This window comes from Amia ocellicauda, chromosome 2, assembly GCF_036373705.1.
Source record: "Amia ocellicauda isolate fAmiCal2 chromosome 2, fAmiCal2.hap1, whole genome shotgun sequence".
Lineage (NCBI taxonomy): Eukaryota > Metazoa > Chordata > Actinopteri > Amiiformes > Amiidae > Amia > Amia ocellicauda.
Window position 1 is genome coordinate 34,164,470 of NC_089851.1, and position 22,709 is coordinate 34,187,178.

Here is a 22,709-nt window from a genome sequence, read left to right on the forward strand (position 1 = left end):
CATAGTCACCAAGAAAACAATTGGTAACACACTACGCCGTGAAGGACTGAAATCCTGCAGCGCCCGCAAGGTCCCCCTGCTCAAGAAAGCACATGTACAGGCCCGTCTGAAGTTTGCCAATGAACATCTGAATGATTCAGAGGAGAACTGGGTGAAAGTGTTGTACCGTCATGTACCGTCAAATCTTGAGTGAGAACCTCCTTCCCTCAGCCAGGGCATTGAAAATGGGTCGTGGATGGGTATTCCAGCATGACAATGACCCAAAACACACAGCCAGGGCAACAAAGGAGTGGCTCAAGAAGAAGCACATTAAGGTCCTGGAGTGGCCTAGCCAGTCTCCAGACCTTAATCCCATAGAAAATCTGTGGAGGGAGCTGAAGGTTCGAGTTGCCAAACGTCAACCTCGAAACCTTAATGACTTGGAGAGGATCTGCAAAGAGGAGTGGGACAAAATCCCTCCTGAGATGTGTGCAAACCTGGTGGCCAACTACAAGAAACGTCTGACCTCTGTGATTGCCAACAAGGGTTTTGCCACCAAGTAGTAAGTCGAAGGGGTCAAATACTTATTTCCCTCATTAACATGCAAATCAATTTATAACTTTTTTGAAATCGATTTTTTTGTTGTTATTCTGTCTCTCACTGTTAAAATACACCTACCATTAAAAGTATAGACTGATCATTTCTTTGTCAGTGGGCAAACACACAAAATCAGCAGGGGATCAAATACTTTTTTCCCTCACTGTATATATATATATTACCATTACAATTTACAGTTCTGACATTGAACCTAGAGGTATCACACAGAATGCAAGGCTGTCCTTGTTCACATACCTGTAAATATAGGCTTTGGACATTATACTTTCCAGCCGATCATTGAAGTCAAAGAATGACTCATGCTAAAAAAAAAAGGAAACATGTTCAATGTTCTGTTTGCAGTTTCATTTATGCAATGAAGGAAAAAAAATCCGAAGTATCACAGGAGTAAAAGTATAATTTCTTCAAAAAGTTAAAGTAAAATGTATCTAATCTGAAAAGTTAAAGGTACTTAAAGGGAAACCATTGCAGTCAATGCTTGGTTTATATAGACCCATGTGTTAGTAGGAGTGTATAAGTAAAGTATCTGTGATTTTTCTGTTCAATTCCATCATTTTCATGACTTTTAGGACTTAAGTGTAACCTTCATCACAAGCATGGCTACTGTAAATACTCCCAAATACTCCCAACACTTCTGTGTTTCAGGATATGAAGTTTCAACACTTACTGGATAGCAGAAAAGACTACATGTGCTGTACATGAGTATGCGATAATTACATTCAGTGGTCCTGTGACCATGTGACACTTTGAGACATTAATTGATTTTAAAGCAGTCTTTAAACTAGAAGACATTATCATTTTAATCAGGCATTATTTACACCACTGCCGTAAGTACATCGTGTAAAGGCTCATACTGCATTCTATTCATCTTCTTCATTTGTTTTCCATTATGATAAAGTGGCTGCTCCTAAATATTAATACATTATGATTATAAACTCACTCTAAAGCTAATAGTGATAATAATGCCTGATCTACCCATTGCATGCATAAAGGAGGTATTTTGTACTTGGTTTTAGTTAACTTGGACCTTTACTCTATATTGCTTTATATTGTATTTTACATTTATTGTACTTTACTGCATTATGTAAATCTTTTGAGCAGTGTATTTTGTGTCAACTGTAAGTCGCCCTGGGAATGGGCCTCTGATAAAAAAATAAAAAAATAAACAAACCAACATATAAATAAAGAAAGGCAAATTATCTCCTAATCAAATCAGTAGCTTTGCTCAGCCACCTCAGGCTGGAGTGTTGGGACAGTATTTATTTTAAATGCCTCTTGTTATTGTAAAAGCCAAAAAAAACCAAAAAAAAACTGACTATACTTCCTGCAGATTGTACTGGAATGAGAAAGTTAGTATTTATCTTGCAAATACACATGCACATTGTAACATACATTACTGTGCATTAGCCAATTAATAAATAAAAACAGTATAGGCAAATTATATACATGTTGGAAATCATTTTTTAAAATGTGTGATTGTTTATTCCACAGACAATGTCCCTGCGGATTGACTTTGGGGGGTCAAATCTGGTGATTCCGTGTTTTTTCTGCTATCCAGGGTTATGACATGACACATCTGGATTAACAGAGAGAACATGCATGTTGAAGCTTGACATATTGGGTAAGTTTAAAATTTAAACATTTTCAAATATGCTTATATGATAGCATAGATCTGAAAGAGTGGTAAGTATTGTACTTATACACTATAATAACACATAAAGAGGCATAAAACCATAATATTATATGAAAATAAAAATCATACACAATTTGTTATATGGAATATAACCTTTATGACCACAATGTTGTGTCGGTATAAGTATCAACTAATCTGGCTCAAAATGTTATTTTAACTAAAACATTTTTATGATAATGACTCACTTAATATTATATAAATAAGAACCAGTTAATTTTAATGCATACTCTGTTTAAACATTTTTTAGGTTTAAGGTTTAACATGGTATGATTAATATTACAAGTAATGTTACCATTTCTGATTTTTCTGAGAAAAATAATTATAATTACCTTTAAGAAGCGATTTACTCGAAACACCGATTTAAATCCAAATTTTAGGTATAGTAAGTCAAATGGCAGGACACTGAGAATATCATTCTGTGTGAAGAAAAAAAAAACTGAATATGTATTTATATACACATGTCTATAAACACACACACACACACACACAGACAAAAACATGAACACAGCCTCAATATCACACCCTTTGGATCTTTTATATGATCCACTTTTTTTATTTTTGTAAATGATAGAGGTAAATAATGATAGAGAATGAAGTGAATGGAATTGAAGGCCAGTATAACTTCACTGCATAAATGGAAACATTTACCCAACTTTAAAGTGAGGTGTATTCATATCTCATTGTATGCACACTTACTCTAGGAAATTAAAATATAAAAAAAATTAAAAAAAAACATTTGGTAATTCAGTATTTTTCCAAAGAAACACACAGTCAGGTTTGTTTCTCAGTTCTGCATATGCATCATGAAACGATGTAATTTGAGTGGATTTCATATACGAAAAGGGACAAGTGGGAGGTATGCAATCGTAGATTTCTAAATGTATTTAAATATGGAGAGCTAGATTGGAAATGAAAAACAACATGAGATCTTCATGCTTACGAGTTTATGAAAACATCAAGGTCAAACGACAAATCAGATTCTTCTAATTGTACACTTGTAGGTCCTTTAATTTCAACAATTGTACTAAGGGATAAAAATAGTTTATGAACAGCTCAGCTTTGTCTTCATAAACTGTATGGCTCTTTGAGAAGGCTCTTTTTAAACACAATGAGAACAGGGCAATTTTACATTACAGTAAATAGACATAGAAATTGTTCAAGATTCTTACCGTAAATTTAAGAGATGATCTGTAATGCTTCTTAATTTCTTCTTTATCGTACTGGAAGACAAATAAACCCCAACACAAAGATTAAACATTAGTACTGACAAAATATTAAGGATACATTCAGCAGAGCCCTAAGATAGAATATATGGAATGCTGTTTGTGTAATGTATAACATTTAATTAAGTTAAATTTCCTTAACATCCATAAAAAAAGTACTTTATATGGTTATATGTATAAGCAATACAATATTAACTTGAAAAATTAGCTTAATTATAGGTAATTTCATTGGCATATTACTTCAGTTACTTTTATAATATGCATTTCCCTCTCAGACAAACCAGTGAAAAGCTAAAGACTAAATAACTGTTCCTAGTTAGTTTTAACACAAATACTAAAATAAAACTATAAAATGACATGGTAAGTGAAATGACAAAGAAGGAAATAAAATATGATCATCGTCTATGCATAACAATCAATCAGAAGGAAGAGAACAATAATTAATAGTTAATCTTCTGTACTATGGAGTTCAGACTACAATCAACAGACACAGAAAAACAGGTAGTTATGGAATTTAAAAAATATCCAAGAATGGCCATTAAATAACCCTGGAATAGTGTGTTATGGATATAAGAAGTACATCGAAATTGCTCATCTCAGAAGAATGTGTCAGAAGAAAATTAGATACATATTTGTCAAATGTTTGCATTGAATCTAAATTAAAACAAGGAGGCAATGTTTTCTGTGTTGTTTTTCTTTGTTGTTTGTTTGATTTTGCTGGTGCAATTTCTTTCCATTCTTCCACATCATGTAATGTGCTCAGAAAGCCAATATGCAAGTGAAATGTTTATTCCTCGTCATGGTAATGACCCTGAACACACAGCTAGACTAAACCTAATTTATTTCCATAAAAACAGAATAACAATTCCACAGAGAGAATACATAAAGGACTGTCAGCATATATATGGAGACAAAGAATAAACAAAAAAGATGGCAAAACAGTCCTAATGTTGTTTGACAGTATTTCTAAATCATGTGTAGCTTTAATTGCTTACAAAATTGGGGAGGGGGGGAGGATCAGAAACGTTTGCAGTAAAATGCCAGCCTAAATTTATTTATCTTTTGAGATTGCTGAGATGTTCTTTTCAGAGAAATTGTTTGGTCTGGTTCTTTTGGAGTTGTATTATATGTACATTTCCCAGGTCAGCCCAACATACACAAGAAAACTCCATGTACAAAATGGTATATTGTAGAGCATTTTTACAAATAACATGCTATTAATGCTGATTTTGACTTACAATGATATCACCACCTCGGATGAATTGCAAGCGAGTCTGAAACACCAGGATATCCACAATGTAAATGACGTCAGCAAGTAAATCAAAGAAGATCCAGATGGGGATGCTTCTGTCCGTGTGGTAGGGGAAGACCATGCGGATCGGAACAAACCAGCAGTTGTAGTTGAATGCCAGTGTCACCACGAACAGCCAAAAGATATACCTGCGGTCTGAGAACAGGTCAAGTCAGTTTTACAATAAAATCGTAAAGGATCTTACCATTCTCATACATCAATAACTCAATCACTAATAATAATAATAATAAATGTATTTCTTTACACCACTTTTTTAAAAATGCAAACTGAACAACACAAACAAAAATCTATGTGTGGAATTTTACAACAGCTGTGGAAACAATACCACATACAGTATTTATAGAAATGGACATGCTGACTGACAGAGAGACACATTGGGGATAGAATTTAAAACAGTACAGAAAAGACAAATGTATTGATCCAGGCTCTGTGTTAGGCCCATACATTTCAATGTGGTGTAATATTTACCTGTAAATTCATCTAAACTGTCTGGCAGCTGGTATTGCTTAAATTTGTCCTTCAGTGGCTTGGTTTTAAATTTACAGCAGAGCATATTGCAATAGTGTTCTTCCTCTGGTTTGACTTCTTCCACTTTGGCATCATCTTTCTTCTCATCCTTCTTCTCATCTTTCTTCTCATCTTTCTTCTCTTCTTTTTTCTCTTCTTTTTTCTCTTCTTTTTTCTCTGGGGGCTTTTTGATGGGAGCTAAAGATTTATAAAAAAACAGGTAAAATATCACATTAAAATGTGTTGCTACAGAAAGACATGACATCTCACATATCTAGCTTAATGTAATTGTATTGATTGTACTACTGCACTTTTGTACTGCTTTCAAATGTATTTTGTACTGATTGTATTACTGCTGTTTATTAATGCCTTCAAATGTTTCTTGTGTAAACTGGATAATGGTGCCTGCCAATAAACAAACCAACCAACAAACAAATAAATAACAAATAAACAAAAACAAAACATGTCAACCAAAAAGGCACAACCAAATATTGGAATAATAATTTATGTCTGGCAGGTGAATCAAAGTTTTCAATTGGTGCAAACATATAGGTATAACTACTACATATAAACATATATACATATCCAAATCCTGTCAGAAAAAAAAAGTCATGGCAGAAAAATATTTGTGTGCACATCACGTGCAGCTGCATTTCCATAGATGTAATAGCTTGGCAAATACAACCCCTTATACAGAATGTAATATGAAGGAGGCTTACTAGTAGGTGGACTGGGTTCAGGAGAAGAGGCATCTTTATCTATAAGTTTCTCTCTGAACTGAGCTGTCCTTTGCCTGAGGCGCTGGACCAGCATGCGCAGTTGGGTGTCTGAGAACGTATTGATGATGATAGGAGCTGGAGCTGGGGCAGGGGCAGCATCTTCTGGGCTAAATATAAGAAAATGACAAAAAGAAAAATCAAGGATCTGCTGTAGCTATCTTGAATATTATAAGGCATACAATCATATCTATTTTCTCCACCTATTAGTGACCGAATCATGTTATATATCCCTTTATTCTTCAATATAGTATTTTGTCAGCTTGTTTTGGCTGCTTGGTTATTTATTTATTGAAATACACGGCATCTAGGGGAGGCCTTCATCCAGCCGTGGATCAATAAAGGCTGCTGCTTCTGATTATATTCTGTTACCTCCAAAATTATTGGCACCCTTGATAAAGATGAGCAAAACAGGCTATATAAAATAAACAACACAGGTAATGAGCTATAGTGTAGTTTTCCAGCATGTGGAATATGTTGTACTCATAATTCAAGGGAATCAACCAAAATTATATTTATTTCCCCCCAAAATTAAGGGTCACACAATGATGGGCACACTTATTTTTAGTACTTTGTGCACCGTCCCCTTGCAAGGATAACAGCACTAAGCCTTTGTCTATAATTGTTTATGAGATTGGAGAACACAGTGGAAGGGATGTTAGACCATTCCTCCATACAGAATGTTTCAACATCCTTGATATCCTTTGGTCTGCGCTGATGGACTGCCCTCTTCAATTCAAACCACAGGCTTCTAATTGTAGATTTGGAGACTTGATGACTCCAGGATACAACCACGTTCTGAAATTCTTCAACTGTGGCCCTTGAATTTTTCTTTGCCCACCGAACCATCTTCTTCACTATGTGTAGGGGCGAGATGCACTTGGGTCTTTACTCGGCAGGTTTACCACTGTTTCACTGGTTTTGAACTTCATAACCCTAGTAGTGGTAACTGGTATATTTAGGTCTTTAGCTACTTTGTTGTACCATTGCTTGATTTATGCCTTTCTCCATGGTGATGGAAGACAAACGGAATATGAAATTGAGTAACACTAAAGTAATGTTCAACAGCTTTGCTAAAATAAAGAAGAATGAAGCACAACAACATTTACTTGAAGAAGTAAAAAGTTATGTCTACCTTGGACTACAAATCAATGCAGATGGAGATATTATGGTAGAAAGTGAATTTGGAACATTTGTAAGGAAAAATGCTACACAATCATTTGGCAATGCATTTGACTGAAGAGAAAACTATCTGATTGATGTATAATACCACTGCTCAGTTATGGCTCTGAAACCTGTTCACTAAATGCAAAACATATACAGAAACTGAAAACGACACAAATCATGGAAAGATATATGCTTGGAATAACAGGAAGAGACCAAAAAAATACTGAATGGAACCAGGAACAAACAAAAGTTTGCGATGTCATTGAAAAAGTGAAAATATTAAAATTGCAATGGGGCCAGACACATTGAAAGAGGAACAAACTAAAGATAGAAACAAAAATAAAAATAGAATGTTTACCAAGAGATGAAAAATCAACAACCTACTTTTAATGACTAATATACAGCAACTGAGGAACTAATTTAGTTAAGTGTTATTTTGTATTGCTTTTCTAGTTTCCAGGTCAACCAACTTGAAATTATTTTAAACCACAAATATTCTGTAATTACGGCAGTCAATCAGGAACCTCATTCTTTAAGTTCTCGATCAAATCATTTAAATTTTACCAAACAGATTTCAGTTTGATTTCTTTGATAGTTCAGATAATTGGCTCTCTCCTATAATATCCCAAATCATTAATGTTAACTGGAAATATCCTTTAAAAACTCAGTGAGGGGAATAAAGTGAGGAAGTGTATCAGTGCTGGATGTTTTGATGGATCTGTTTTTGTACAATTCAATGTTGAAGGAGACAACTAATAATAATGCAGAATGCAAAATTAAATGGTACACAACAAGACATTATGGGTCTTCTTCCTTCTGTGGGAAAACTTCCCTGATAATGAATTTAGTGTTTAGTTTGCCCAAAGGGAAAATAAGAACCTATTACTGAAACTGGAAAGCAGATGATACTACATCTGAAGTCCAAGTCTATGTTTTGTGCAGTATTAACAGAGAAGAAGCAGACTGCATCTATGTATGGTGCTTTATGAAAACAAATAATATTTTTGACAGAACAGAAAGGGCATTCCCCCTACCCAAGAGGCATACAACAGAACAAATCATCATAGCGGAAAGCACAGTATTTAAAAAATAATGTTTGAAAGGGACTTCAAGTCAGGGAAGGGAATTATTAATATTTATTTGCTTTTACATTCTTGTTGTCTTTCTACATTCAGAATGCTTGAGAGGAATTCACAATCACAGATATAGCAACACTATAATGATTAATTCTACCTGCAATTCAATATGTTTAGCTATAATAAACACTTAATATATCATATATTAAAACATACTATAAATATAAAGACATTGTAATAAATCAAGTATTAGTACTGGCTTTGGCAAGATTCTGAAGATTGTCTTTTGCTTTATGTCTCTGTAAAAAATGTATTATTTTTACAAGGAAGACAGGGGGTCACACGAGGACGATGGAAACCCAACTAGACAAGCAAGCACACAATATATCAGATTAATATATATCAAAATGAAATGAGAAAAGAAGTTCTCCTGGTCTGCTTCAGACTGTTGCATGACTGTATTTATCACTATTGTCAGTTCCACTTTAAGTAGGATGTACAGTATAAATGTATTGTGAATTCCAATATTCAGTGATGTGTGAAACCTTTACTTGTGGTAGAATATCCCTAACCAACACCAAAAGCTTAATATAATTTGTTATTGTGTAAACCATAATTTGCCCTGGATAAGGGTGTCTGCCAATACATAAATAAATACATATATACATACATACATACATAGGAAATTTGGCTAACTTGTACATTGTATATTGCAGTGAGACATCCACTGATACCCAAAGGTCTGTCACAAATAAACTATATTTAGAGTAAAGCCCCAGAAATGTAGCCAAATGTGAAATGTTATGAAGACAAAAATGTGCCTGTACTGTGCCTGGATTCTACATTAACAGTTACCAATGATAGATGGCCCAAATCCTGTAGCTTACTAAGTTGCTGCTGTTCAAACAGAACGTCCACTCCTCTGTTTTTCAAGTTTAAGATTAAAACTGTGGAAATGATGTATAAGCAACGATATGTTACCACCTGATTATAACAGATAACGATGCTATTTAATGATTATGGTGAATGTGTTTTTGTCACTACATTACCCTTCTTTACAGCTACAACTATCTATAATTATTCAATGCAGTCTGCTGCATGCTATCACAACATATTGGGCAGACTTCAAGGTATTTAGATGAATCACGTTCTTAGAATTGTTCAAATTTAGTTTAGTTGGATCTATTCTCAGCTCAGAGACATAGACACTTTCTTAGATAATCCAGTCTGTCGTATAATTAACAATCATAGTCCTTTACAGCAGATCATTACACCTGGACAAAGTAGTTATGAGAGAGTTTACTAGTACAAGGTAAATGATGAAATAATGCAAACTCATATGGCATGACAGTTTAAACTCATTCTGGGGTGAAACTCATTTTCTCCCTGTTGTCGTTTTATTGCTTCAGCTGCAGTAGCTCCAATGATCCTCTTAAGTCACAAATACAGCAAATCCCCTAATCTCCTTTCAGCTCCTTTTGGAGTCACAGGACCTCACCTGCTCCAGCCTCTGACAGGAATCAGGACTTTTAAGGTATGACTAACAAGGTGGCTTAAAATAAATCACTGTGACTTTCCAAACCAAAAGAAGTTAAATATGGCTCTTGCAGAACATCTTTGCTCTACTTTTCATCTCCAGATGATCATACATTCCATGCACAAGATAGATGTCCTTTTCCATGCATGTATCCCTATGTGGTATAATCAGAGTGACTTTCAACATCCATCTATCAGCATCATCAACCCACTACTAACTCTGAAATTGATTAAGATCTGAAATACTGTCCAATTTAAAGTACATCATAAGTGTAGAACAAAGCTTGGAGCACAGTGGGGAAGAGCATCAACCATTGTATTCAGTCTGTTGTCATTATCTGTACACACAATATACCGGGACACAGACAAATATCTTCAATCTCAAACTCAGACGCAGATTTCCCATTTTCAGTGTAACTTTTCTCACCCATGCTGTGTGATTTGTGATTGACATTACTGATCAACTGTAGCTGTCTTCATGTTGCTTACAACTCATTTCTCATATAACTCAGCAGGGTTCCTCCGCACTCTCCCCAGCAGTGGGTGGTTAACAGCCTTTCCTAACAATCAGCAGGTAGGATGGCGCTGTGGCTTAATTGTGCTTGTCAATAATTTCTGCAATGCAAAACCATTTATTTACTTGCTGCCTCCGCGGTTTGTGGGAAAGATGGTGCTGAAATTGGACAGTGTAATAATTAATGTGTCTTTGGGAGAAGGCATAGGCCAAATAATTATTTGAACTGCCTAGCTGGAGTGCAGATCACATGAAAGCAAAGTTGATGCTGTATTAAGATTAAATTAAGAAAACGTATGAAGAAAGCACATAGGTCGACTTCCTTGGATCTACATTGGAATTTGATGATATCCATTTAATTGATAGCAGTATTCATAATAATACAATAATAATCCTATATCCTTTTACTGGCATTGAACTGTGATGTGATGCGCAAAGAGTATTTGTGTGTAGTCTGTCTAAAAAGTCTGTGTTAAAATAACCATGATGCTAAACATTTTACATAGTAACAAAACAAAAAAAAAAAACAGATTAGCTTGTGTGCTGTCATTGTTAAGCAATATAAGTAGATCTGCACAGAGGCTTTGGCTTAGCTGGATGGTACTATAGTTGCAAGATGTCATAATTAGACGTTACTGTTAATGGGAAGATCTCCCAATCAAAGGAGAAACCTTTACCAAGTCAAGTTACATCAATGGTGCTGGATCTCTACAGTAAGCTGCTTACGCTAGTATTTTTGTTTGGATGGATATATAAAGAAGTGGACAAATACATTATTAACTTATATTTCTAACTTCTAAGTTGAATACTCGTATTATATGAGTTTCCAGGGTCACCCTTACCCAGATGGAGCTCCTTGCTCGTTGTTGGCAGGTTCAGCTGGTTTCTCATCAGATTTGGGGGCCTCCTTGTTGGGATCAGCATCGTGAGCTGGATTTGGAGCAGGGGTTGTAAAGTATCACAAAAAAAAGGAAAAACACATCCAACCTTCAACACCGGAGGTGCTACATATATTTAGTATTTCTTTCCCACCACTCACAACTATATACAATGCTTTATTGTATCATAAAGAATGACAGCTTTATAGGACACAACATCAAGATTATGGCAATTTGCCATTGTAATTAGGAAAATATTTAGTAAATTGTAATAGAACATGTTTTCTGCCAAACACCAAAGTCACAATCCATTAGGCACAGTGATTGCTTTTTGTATCCCAAGGCATTACATTAAATAAGGAACTGACAAATAAGTACACAATTCATAATCATAAAAAATAACAACATAATATTATTATATCACTTTTCTATCAAAGTAATGTGGCACAACACATACACACAATGATATAACACTGATCATTCTATTTGTTGTACAATAAGTCGTTCTGTGTTCATTTCCCTCATAGGGAGACTCAATTCTTAAATATTAAACCAATCTTGTATTTTTTTCATAGAGGAAAGCAAAAAATGAAGAAAGATACAGTGGTTGTGGTATATCCATTTGAACTGCATTGGTTTGACTGAGTGATTTGAACTAGAAAACCAGCACATTTGGACTTTTTTCAGTTAAGTGCATGTATTAATTTTTAATCAATCATTTTATTGTTATTGGCAGATGATGATGATTTCGGTTTAGCTATTTATGGTTTGATTAATTTTTTTTTTAAACTAAAGGTTATGGTAAACAAGGAATGTATCTGAATTTTATTTATTTTGCCAGTAAGTGTTCAGCATTATTAGATGCCACTAAAACACATGCAATAAATTGCTTACTGTCTACTAACTAACAATTAATTAAAAGTTAATTAATGCATTTAAAACCTTGTTTTAACAGTCAGTAAAAGCACCACAAAATAAATTACAATGTTTTCCTTATTTTTATATACATATGGTAAATGAGCTAATCATCCCTAGAAAAGAACAGAAAAGGAAGGCACACACAGCTGGGATTATGATACTGTAAGCCTGTAAACACATGCAATACTGTGTTAATACTGTGCAAATAAGGTAATAATTGGTAAGGAGGCCAAGCTGTACATTTACAAGGTAAAAGTGTTTGCATTTGAAATTTAACTTTTCTCCTGCACAGTGATGTTTTTCCTGTTAAATTATCTTATTATCAACACAGAATTAGGCCTACCATTCAACATTATAAAATACAATAAACCTTAAAAAAACAATAACAAAAACATTTGTTAATTTATTTCATTAAAGTTTTATGTGGATATTGTGCAGTTATTCTTTTAACAAATTGTATAACATTTAATTAACTCCTTTACACGTTCACTTTCATAAATGTGGCTATAAACTGTTGTATAGGAAATTTTGTATTCATGGGTTAAAATAAAAAATTCCTTTCAAATTGAAAGACAGCCATTACCTAATGGGAAGAGCCTTCTGACCTGCCAATGATTGAAAACATGTACCAAAGCTGCCCAATAGGGGCCCTGCTGACAGGAGGAAGACCCGCCCTCGGCATCTCTGAAAAGTCTTTCCCTGACTGCAGTTCCCTGCCATTTCTTCTTTCACCTGCCTGTGATTGTGCTTTATTGCATTTTCGCTTGCGATCGCCTTAAAGTTTTGAGAAGTGTGCTCACCTGCTCTTTGGAGTTCAGTTTAATTTTTGCTAATCCTCTACGGAGTGTTATTTCCAATTTTTTTGCATCTTCGGAGCTTCAGATTCTTATTGCTTCTCTTTGGAGGTAAGTGTGCTGTGGGAGTCTCATTCGGAGCTGGCCTCGTTCCCTCCACTGAGATCTGTTGCACCAGTCATTCTTCTTTTACAGATTCGAGTGGCATAAGGAGAGGAAAGAGGAAGACTACTCCACTGGTGCAGCCTCCTGCGGCTGGTTGGCTGACCGTCCCACTCTATCCCTTCGGATTGTCTCAACCTCTGTTGGCGGACTTTAAACCACAATTTCAATTGACACGTCGAGAACGGTGCTCGACAAACCAACTTTGTCGACCTCGACTTCGACCAACCTTGTCGATCCCTTGACCTTTCTGTCGATATCAACCAAATCTATTGAACCCTCGACCTCTCTGTCAACATCGATCCTGGAATTCCACCCCTTGTCCATCCCTTGTCGACCTCGACCAACTTTGTCGACCGCTCTACCACATCCGTCGACCTTCGTGCCACTCTATCGACCTCTTGACCTCTGGATGCCCGTGTCGACCTCTCGGACCTCGACGTCGACAACCTTGACATAAACATCGAGGGGGACAGTATCAGAGCTGAGGAGTTTGGTGAAGTCCATCTGCCACAAGAGTTGTCGATCTACTTAAAGGGTCTGGATGAAGGGGACTTAGAGATGGTTCTTCTAACTGGGATGAAGCTGAAGGGTGTGTTCCACTGCTGTTCTGGGCGTCAGGGCAAGCTGCCCTTGGATGATGGACATGACCAATGCGTGCACTGTCTGGGCGAGGAGCAGTTTTTACGGAGGCCACGCGCTGTAACAGAGCCAGGAACTCCCCGTCAGCCAGCCGCCGCAGCAGAAGCTCCACCCGCCACTCTTCTGTTTGCTCGGTTCTGCGCAGACCCCCTGCGAGTGTTTCTCCGTGAAGTCCGAACATGCGGCGCTCATCTTTCTCACGAGCTTCACCAGCGAGGGTGCAGTCTATCTCCCCCTCTCCGCCTCCTCACAGGTGCTCTCCCAGAAGGAGTGCGCACGCCCCCAGACGAAGGTCCCCGAGAGTGAGACTGTCCCGCTCCAGGTTGTCCAGACACTCCACTCCGCAGACTCCTCCATGCCACAGGAGACAGGAAACAGAAGGGATTGCACCACTGCTTAGGCAGTTCGGCGACACGAGGCATAGGCTGGACTCCCAGCAGCAGATGCTAAACACCGTGGTGGCGCAACTTCCGGCGGAAGAGTACATTCACCTTCTCCCTCAGCTGCCACCATCGCTACCACCACCACCGGAAGAAGCGCTGTCCCATGTGGCGTGGTGCTCGGACATATCGGATCGGAGACCAAGGCAGCAAGTTCAGTGTCGGAACACTTTCAAGGGCCAAGCATGGAGTTCAAGGTGGCTATGGCAGTGGATGTCCAGTGGTGCCCCCAGGAGGAGGTTACAAAAAACTGGTTAGTGAGGGAGAAAACCGCTAAACCTGCGGAGACACTTCCCCTTCTTGATGATTATGTGGAAATTGTACAATCCAGGTGGAGCCAGCCAGCATCTGGTCCTGCAACTTCTATGCAGGCGGGTGCCATGTACGCAGTGGTGGGGACGGAAAAGAAGGGACTGGGATCTTTCCCACTGATAAGGGACTCGGTGTCCAGGATGGTGCAGACGAATGCGCTATTAGGCAAAGACCCGCTTTTCCCTAATAAGCAATGCAGAACAACGGACGCCATGCTGTAGAAGGCTTATTCTGTGGAGACTTCAGTGGTCCGGGCCAATAAAGGCCATTCTGATCCTGTACGTGGGTCACCTGACGGGATGCCTGAGGGAGCGCCAGTCTATGGCAGATGTGGAGGAAATGGAGCTTGTCAATGCCTATATGACTGACTTGCTACGAGAAGGGGCAAAGGTCATGGGGAGGTCCCTTGCAGCCATGGTAGCAGCCAGAGCTGCTAAGCAGCTAAGCTCCAGGACAAGGAGAAGTCTGTCCTCCTCGATGATCACCCAGGGTCAGACATTCAGTGAGACGGTGGAACTCTCCATCAAATGATCGTCGAAGACGAAGGAGAAGGAGACAGCATCCAAATACGCTGATCTCCAACAGGCTAGACGGCAGCCACAGCAGCACCTCTGGGGCTCCCAACAGCCCAACAGGCCGTGGCCGAGGCAGGGGAAGCCTCAACCCAAGCCACAACAGTCCAGTGGCTCACAGCCTGAGCAGCGACGCAGAAGCCAGCCACAGGTGAGAGGGAAGAACAGACTCTCCAGCTGGAAACCTAAGGGCAAGGGAGACACCCAACAGCCCCCTGCACAGCCACAGGATTGTCCAACTGGAGTCGACCAATGGTAAGCCTGCACCCAGGACCCAGGTGCAAATGATGATTACCCATGGATATGCCCTCCAAAAACTGCTTGCCTACCTGTCCAGAGACAGAATTGAGTTGTTGGAGAAATGCCTGGCGTCATTCAGAAGTGCATCCACTCTCCAGCTGGTCAAATTTCAAAAACTGTTGGGGCTGATGGCAGCTGCCTCGAATATTCTCCCCCTGGGCCTTATGCAAATGCACTGCAATGCTGGGTAAACGCCCACAAGCTACACCCAGCGAAACACAAACACCACCCACTGACAGTGACCTCAACATGCTGGCAGGCACTGTCCTGGTGGAGAAATCGGAAAAACAATCTACGCCTCGGCTCCCCCCTCGGGTGCCCGCACATGTCTACATTATCATAATGGCAGGGAGCTGCAGTCAGGAGACTTTTCACAGACGCCGGGGGCAGGTCTTCCTCCTGCCAGCAGGCCTCCTATTGGGCAGCTTTGGTACATCAAATTATTTCAGTGATTGGCAGGTCAGAAGGCTCTTCCCATTAGGTAATGGCTGACTTTCTTTTTCAGGGAACCGGGATATGATAATAACCTATCGGTTTTATTAATAACACAGTAATATAACTATACAATAACACTCAGTCTTACCTGAGGTGGGTGGTTGTGCATTTGCCTCTTGTTTTGTCTCATTCTCTTTTTCTTTAGGTTTTTCTTCCTATAGGAAAATATTAAATAGTCTCATACTGTGCACACTGTTTGCTTTTTACTTAACTAGTTAACCATCAGTCTCATCAATTTAGATCAGAGCACAAGGTTCAATATCATTTATCCTGTATTTATCCATGAATCCTTATGACACCATAGCGAAACCTGTCTCAGTCCCTCTCTGAGATGAAAAATACAACAAAATGTATAACAAAAACTGTACTTAGATTCTGATAAAACAGATTTGTTTTATATTACGGCCAACAAAACTTACTGGTAATTCATTGTCTGGCCTAAATGTTGTTGGCTTTAACCTCAGTCCCAAAACACTGGCACAAAACATTTCTCTTTTAATACATGCATTAATAATGTGTCCAGAACCTCATTCCTTCAGCTCCAAATTATCTCTAAATTAAGAAATGTTTCTTTTTTTCGGGACATAGAAATTAATACATGCTTTAGTCACGTCTAGACTCAATTACTGTAATTCAGTACTTATGAGCAGTCCTAACAAATAAAAGTCAAAGTTATTAAAAGAATATGCACATCATAAATAATTTGCTGTTATTAAGCCCCAATAAAGCAAATGTAATACAATTAAGAGAGCCTAATGTGTCTTATTAAATCTAAAAAAAATAATACACTATGAAGACACAAACTTAGGTAACTCATGGACATGTTTCAAGAACTACTGCTTTTGAAATCAACTCAAGTTCTCCATTAAGTACTTCTGAAATAATTCAGTCCAGCCTGCGTCCACTAAGATAATGAGTGTAAAATAAATACAATGCTTATAATTATTTTTTATGGTAAGAGATGAAGAATGTGATCATCAATTAATTAAAAATATTACAGAAGAAAATGCTGTCTTTGTTTGTAAATTTTACTACTATAAAGTAATATTGTACCACTGGCAACGTCTCAGTCTGGGCACCAGCCAAGTGCACGCCCTCTTTTCTGTGATATAAAAATGAGAATAACATTATCTATCATATTCCCCTTGAGGAAACTTACTAAGTTGAAAATATATTGCAGAAAGCACACATATATATGTGATATAACAGTCTCTTGAGTAACAGCATCATTTAATTCAGACCACGTCTATAATTACTTTTTATACAGTATGTCTGTGCTCCAGGGCAAGTAGATAAAAAGGAATCCATTTTATAGCTGTTGTAGCCAGTAATTCAAGGACATCTGTAGTAATAGCACAGAGAAGTAAAAATAATGATTTAACATTTAATCGCTTAATCAGGATTGATATTAAGGGACTGTATTTTCAAAAAATACTGATCAGCAACATCATATTTTAGTTTAATTTCTGTCTGTTGACACAAAATAGTGGTTACTATGCAGCACATCCACCCCCACACACACCCACTCACACACACACACACGCACACGCACGCGCACACACACGCACATACACACGCACAGAAGCTTGCTTGTCAACTGAACCAAGACTGAAAACCCTATGTATGTATTGGACAGTACACACCATTTATAGCATTTTTAACACAATGCTACAATTGTAATATGTCTACATATGTATGCATGCAGTGGTAAACATATATCAATGTGTGTACTGTCCACTAATATGCATTTATGTAGACATGATTACTCTGGAGACATACAGTGCATAGTCACTGACATTTAAACTTTCAAAAGGATGCTTAACTTAAACCCTGCAGTTTGTAGAATGAAATGTTATATTGTCTTTCCAAAGAGGTCAAGGAGGAACTACTTTTCCCCCAAAATGTGAAGATCCTGAAAGACTGCAGAATGAAATTTGTAATTCTAATGGACAAAGAGATAGCCTTGAAGAATTGTGCTGTTAACTCGATTTCATCAAAAGAACCCAGCATGGAGAGCGAGACCCACAATTGTTAATCCACACCTTCTGACCCCAATGTAAATTCTGAAATCCTGGGAGGTTTAAAAGAAATATATATTCACTCCCAGTTTCTTCCATTGCCTGCAAAGTCTGATATCTGCCCGGCAGATCTATAAGTTTTGAAAGTAACGGCAGAGCCGTTATTAATCAGAGTGCATAATGCTGTATTCAGCTTTTAATTCCCTGTAAAGAAAGACTCAGGTATAAATAGAGAAAAACAGAACCATGCAATATCCTTTTGTGTCACATTCAATTTGGAATATGTATTTCAGTTGTGTCTGGTTTTCTTTTAACAGGAATTTCAAACTCCTTGTTCTTAGAGAATTCCTATCTCCCACTTATATAACTGGTCTGGTTAGCTAATTACATGCGTACATTAAATACTTATTTAGTTTATGCACCTTGAACCAAAAAAAAGGAAACAAATGAAATGTTATATATTTCTAACTGATTAAATTCTTCTATAGATTATCCAACAAACCAAGATGCTCAGCTGGAATGAAAACCAGACAAACAACTCTCCAGAAACAGAATTTAGGTCCCCTGCTTTGCCATAAGCTCTCTCAACAGGACTATGGAGGGGAATGCAGGGGAAACTGCAATGAAGACCGATTGCCTGAATGTGGTTTACCTGTGCTTTTGGCTTGGGGTCTTCTGCAGCTGGAGGTGTTGGATCCTCAGGTTTTCTTCCATCATCTGGCTGTGGAAGTATTTTACCAAGGCCCCACTTTAGTTTACTGAACATGATTGGGAGCAATGGTAGGAGTGACAGCACCTCCTCTCCTTACTTACAAAGACAATCCCATTCACATTTATCCTTAACTCCCCACTGACTGTCACCAGCACTTGATGCAATTAGTCTTTTCAGTCCCGTTAATTCCTCCAAGCAACACCCACTTAGGTAAAAGCTATTTCAGTTCATTTTTTTTTCCGTTTTTTCTATTTCTCCTTCATTTTAACTTGGGAATTTCTACTCTGTTTCTTTTGAGGTTTTACTATGTTGGTGATATAATTCAAAAATAAGAAAACATGCCTTCTCATTCACATGTCTTCTTTGGTTATTTTTCTGTGCTGAAGGAAAAGGGTTTGGTTGTTTTGTTTGCTTGTCTGTTCTTGCTCAAATGTTATTGTTACCACACGAAAAACGATTAAAAAAAATTAAGTACCATGAACAAAATAAAAAATATTGTACCGCTCTCATGTAACCTTATACTTGACCGTTATATAAAAGCCTTTTATGCAGAACATGGAACATTGCAGGTTTCTGCTTGGCCTTATGCACTGCAGTTATCTTGCGGCACACATGCACAGAGAGCACTTACTTAATTGAACTTCAAAATCTTCTGTGCTAACTAAGAAGATTAATGCTGCAGTGGCTGAACTCAAGCAGCCTGTGTCCTTTTAGCTTCTCACAGTCCTGTGTTCCTTCACCTGCTATGGGTACTATATAAAACACTTCAATTTCTTTGCTAAAATGTATCATATTATTTGTGAAAGATAATAAAGATTATTGATCAAATACACACATTCCTTAAAAACTAAATATAAATTATATATATATACTACTCACCTAAAGGATTATTAGGAACACCTGTTCAATTTCTCATTAATGCAATTATCTAACCAACCAATCACATGGCAGTTGCTTCAATGCATTTAGGGGTGTGGTCCTGGTCAAGACAATCTCCTGAACTCCAAACTGAATGTTTGAATGGGAAAGAAAGGTGATTTAAGCAATTTTGAGCGTGGCATGGTTTTTGGTGCCAGATGGGCCGGTCTGAGTATTTCACAATCTGCTCAGTTACTGGGATTTTCACGCACAACCATTTCTAGGGTTTACAAAGAATGGTGTGAAAAGGGAAAAACATCCAGTATACGGCAGTCCTGTGGGCGAAAATGCCTTGTTGATGCTAGAGGTCAGAGGAGAATGGGCCGACTGATTCAAGCTGATAGAAGAGCAACTTTGACTGAAATAACCACTCGTTACAACCGAGGTATGCAGCAAAGCATTTGTGAAGCCACAACACGTACAACCTTGAGGCGGATGGGCTACAACAGCAGAAGACCCCACCGGGTACCACTCATCTCCACTACAAATAGGAAAAAGAGGCTACAATTTGCACAAGCTCACCAAAATTGGACAGTTGAAAACTGGAAAAATGTTGCCTGGTCTGATGAGTCTCGATTTCTGTTGAGACATTCAGATGGTAGAGTCAGAATTTGGCGTAAACAGAATGAGAACATGGATCCATCATGCCTTATTACCACTGTGCAGGCTGGTGGTGGTGGTGGTGTAATGGTGTGGGGGATGTTTTCTTGGCACACTTTAGGCCCCTTAGTGCCAATTGGGCATCGTTTAAATGCCACGGCCTACCTGAGCATTGTTTCTGACCATGTCCATCCCTTTATGACCACCATGTACCCATCCTCTGATGGCTACTTCCAGCAGGATAATGCACCATGTCACAAAGGTCCAATCATTTCAAATTGGTTTCTTGAACATGACAATGAGTTCACTGTACTAAACTGGCCCCCACAGTCACCAGATCTCAACCCAATAGAGCATCTTTGGGATGTGGTGGAACGGGAGCTTCGTGCCCTGGATGTGCATCCCACAAATCTCCATCAACTGCAAGATGCTATCCTATCAATATGGGCCAACATTTCTAAAGAATGCTTTCAGCACCTTGTTGAATCAATGCCACGTAGAATTAAGGCAGTTCTGAAGGCGAAAGGGGGTCAAACACAGTATTAGTATGGTGTTCCTAATAATCCTTTAGGAGAGTGTATATATATATAAGCATGCAGCAGTAGACTGTAATCTGTAAACATTATTTTTGTATTGCACTTTTAATACTGCACTATTAAGGTACCTAGCCTCTGGGGATGTATAATGCATAGATAGTCAACTAGACTACTAGAAAATTGCTTTAAATTGCCGCTGGCTAGTTACCTAAGACTCAATATTTGTCGAAGTTCAAGATATGAGTAACACTTGCTAATAACCCATGTTATCAAGGAAGAGTCAGCTGTCATGCTAAAAATAATAAATATGTGATGTAATGGCGGCTGGTGACTCAAAACATTGGGGAGGACAGGAGGAAAACCAGCCCACTGCGTCATGCTATTTTACACTAGTTACCTACTTACAGTGAGGGAAAAAAGTATTTGATCCCCTGTTGATTTTGTACATTTGCCTACTGACAAAGAAATGATCAGTCTATAATTTTAATGGTAGGTGTATTTTAACAGTGAGAGACAGAATAACAACAACAAAATCCAGAAAAACGCATTTCAAAAAAGTTATAAATTGATTTGCATGTTAATGAGGGAAATAAGTATTTGACCCCTTCGACTTACTACTTGGTGGCAAAACCCTTGTTGGCAATCACAGAGGTCAGACGTTTCTTGTAGTTGGCCACCAGGTTTGCACACATCTCAGGAGGGATTTTGTCCCACTCCTCTTTGCAGATCCTCTCCAAGTCATTAAGGTTGCGAGGCTGATGTTTGGCAACTCGAACCTTCAGCTCCCTCCACAGATTTTCTATGGGATTAAGGTGTGGAGACTGGCTAGGCCACTCCAGGACCTTAATGTGCTTCTTCTTGAGCCACTCCTTTGTTGCCTTGGCTGTGTGTTTTGGGTCAATGTCATGCTGGAATACCCATCCACGACCCATTTTCAATGCCCTGGCTGAGGGAAGGAGGTTCTCACCCAAGATTTGACGGTACATGGCCCCGTCCATCGTCCCTTTGATGCGGTGCAGTTGTCCTGTCCCCTTAGCAGAAAAACACCCCCAAAGCATAATGTTTCCACCTCCATGTTTGATGGTGGGGATGGTGTTCTTGGGGTCATTCCTCCTCCTCCAAACACGGCGAGTTGAGTTGATGCCAAAGAGCTCGATTTTGGTCTCATCTGACCACAACACTTTCACCCAGTTCTCCTCTGAATCATTCAGATGTTCACTGGCAATCTTCAGACGGGCCTGTACATGTGCTTTCTTGAGCAGGGGGACCTTGCAGCGCTGCAGGATTTCAGTCCTTCACGGCATAGTGTGTTACCAATTGTTTTCTTGGTGACTATGGTCCCAGCTGCCTTGAGATCATTAACAAGATCCTCCCGTGTAGTTCTGGGCTGATTCCTCACCATTCTCATGATCATTGAAACTCCACAAGGTCAGATTTTGCATGGAGCCCCAGACCGAGGGAGACTGACAGTTATTTTGTGTTTCTTCCATTTGCGAATAATCTCACCAACTGTTGTCACCTTCTCACCAAGCTGCTTGGCGATGGTCTTGTAGCCCATTCCAGCCTTGTGTAGGTCTACAATCTTGTCCCTGACATCCTTGGACAGCTCTTTAGTCTTGGCCATGGTGGAGAGTTTGGAATCTGATTGATTGATTGCTTCTGTGGACAGGTGTCTTTTATACAGGTAACGAGCTGAGATTAGGAGCACTCCCTTTAAGAGAGTGCTCCTAATCTCAGCTCCTTACCTGTATAAAAGACACCTGGGAGCCAGAAATCTTGCTGATTGATAGGGGATCAAATACTTATTTCCCTCATTAACATGCAAATCAATTTATAACTTTTTTGAAATGCGTTTTTCTGGATTTTTTTGTTGCTATTTTGTCTCTCACTGTTAAAATACACCTACCATTAAAATTATAGACTGATCATTTCTTTGTCATTATGCAAAATCAGCACATTTTATATCATCATTTTATAATGAATTTTGATTTGTTTAAATTATATTGTTCCTATT

The 22,709-nt window shown here is 38.4% G+C and overlaps 1 protein-coding gene across 2 annotated transcripts in view; it reads right to left on the reverse strand.

Annotated features, from left to right (window-relative positions):
• Positions 1 to 18,767, reverse strand: part of LOC136769451 (cyclic nucleotide-gated channel beta-3) — a 34,042-nt gene extending 15,275 nt beyond the window's left edge. For both annotated transcript variants that reach the window (XM_066723311.1, XM_066723312.1), the window contains exons 1-9: positions 18,582 to 18,767; positions 16,000 to 16,066; positions 11,241 to 11,328; positions 6,049 to 6,215; positions 5,291 to 5,527; positions 4,749 to 4,957; positions 3,457 to 3,507; positions 2,617 to 2,703; positions 832 to 896 (exon numbers count right to left, since the gene is read on the reverse strand). In XM_066723311.1, the coding sequence (XP_066579408.1) occupies positions 832 to 896; positions 2,617 to 2,703; positions 3,457 to 3,507; positions 4,749 to 4,957; positions 5,291 to 5,527; positions 6,049 to 6,215; positions 11,241 to 11,328; positions 16,000 to 16,066; positions 18,582 to 18,695 (1,085 nt within the window). In that variant the 5' untranslated portion in view covers positions 18,696 to 18,767. The remainder of the gene's footprint in view (positions 1 to 831; positions 897 to 2,616; positions 2,704 to 3,456; positions 3,508 to 4,748; positions 4,958 to 5,290; positions 5,528 to 6,048; positions 6,216 to 11,240; positions 11,329 to 15,999; positions 16,067 to 18,581) is intronic.
• Between the last annotated feature and the right edge of the window lie 3,942 nt (positions 18,768 to 22,709).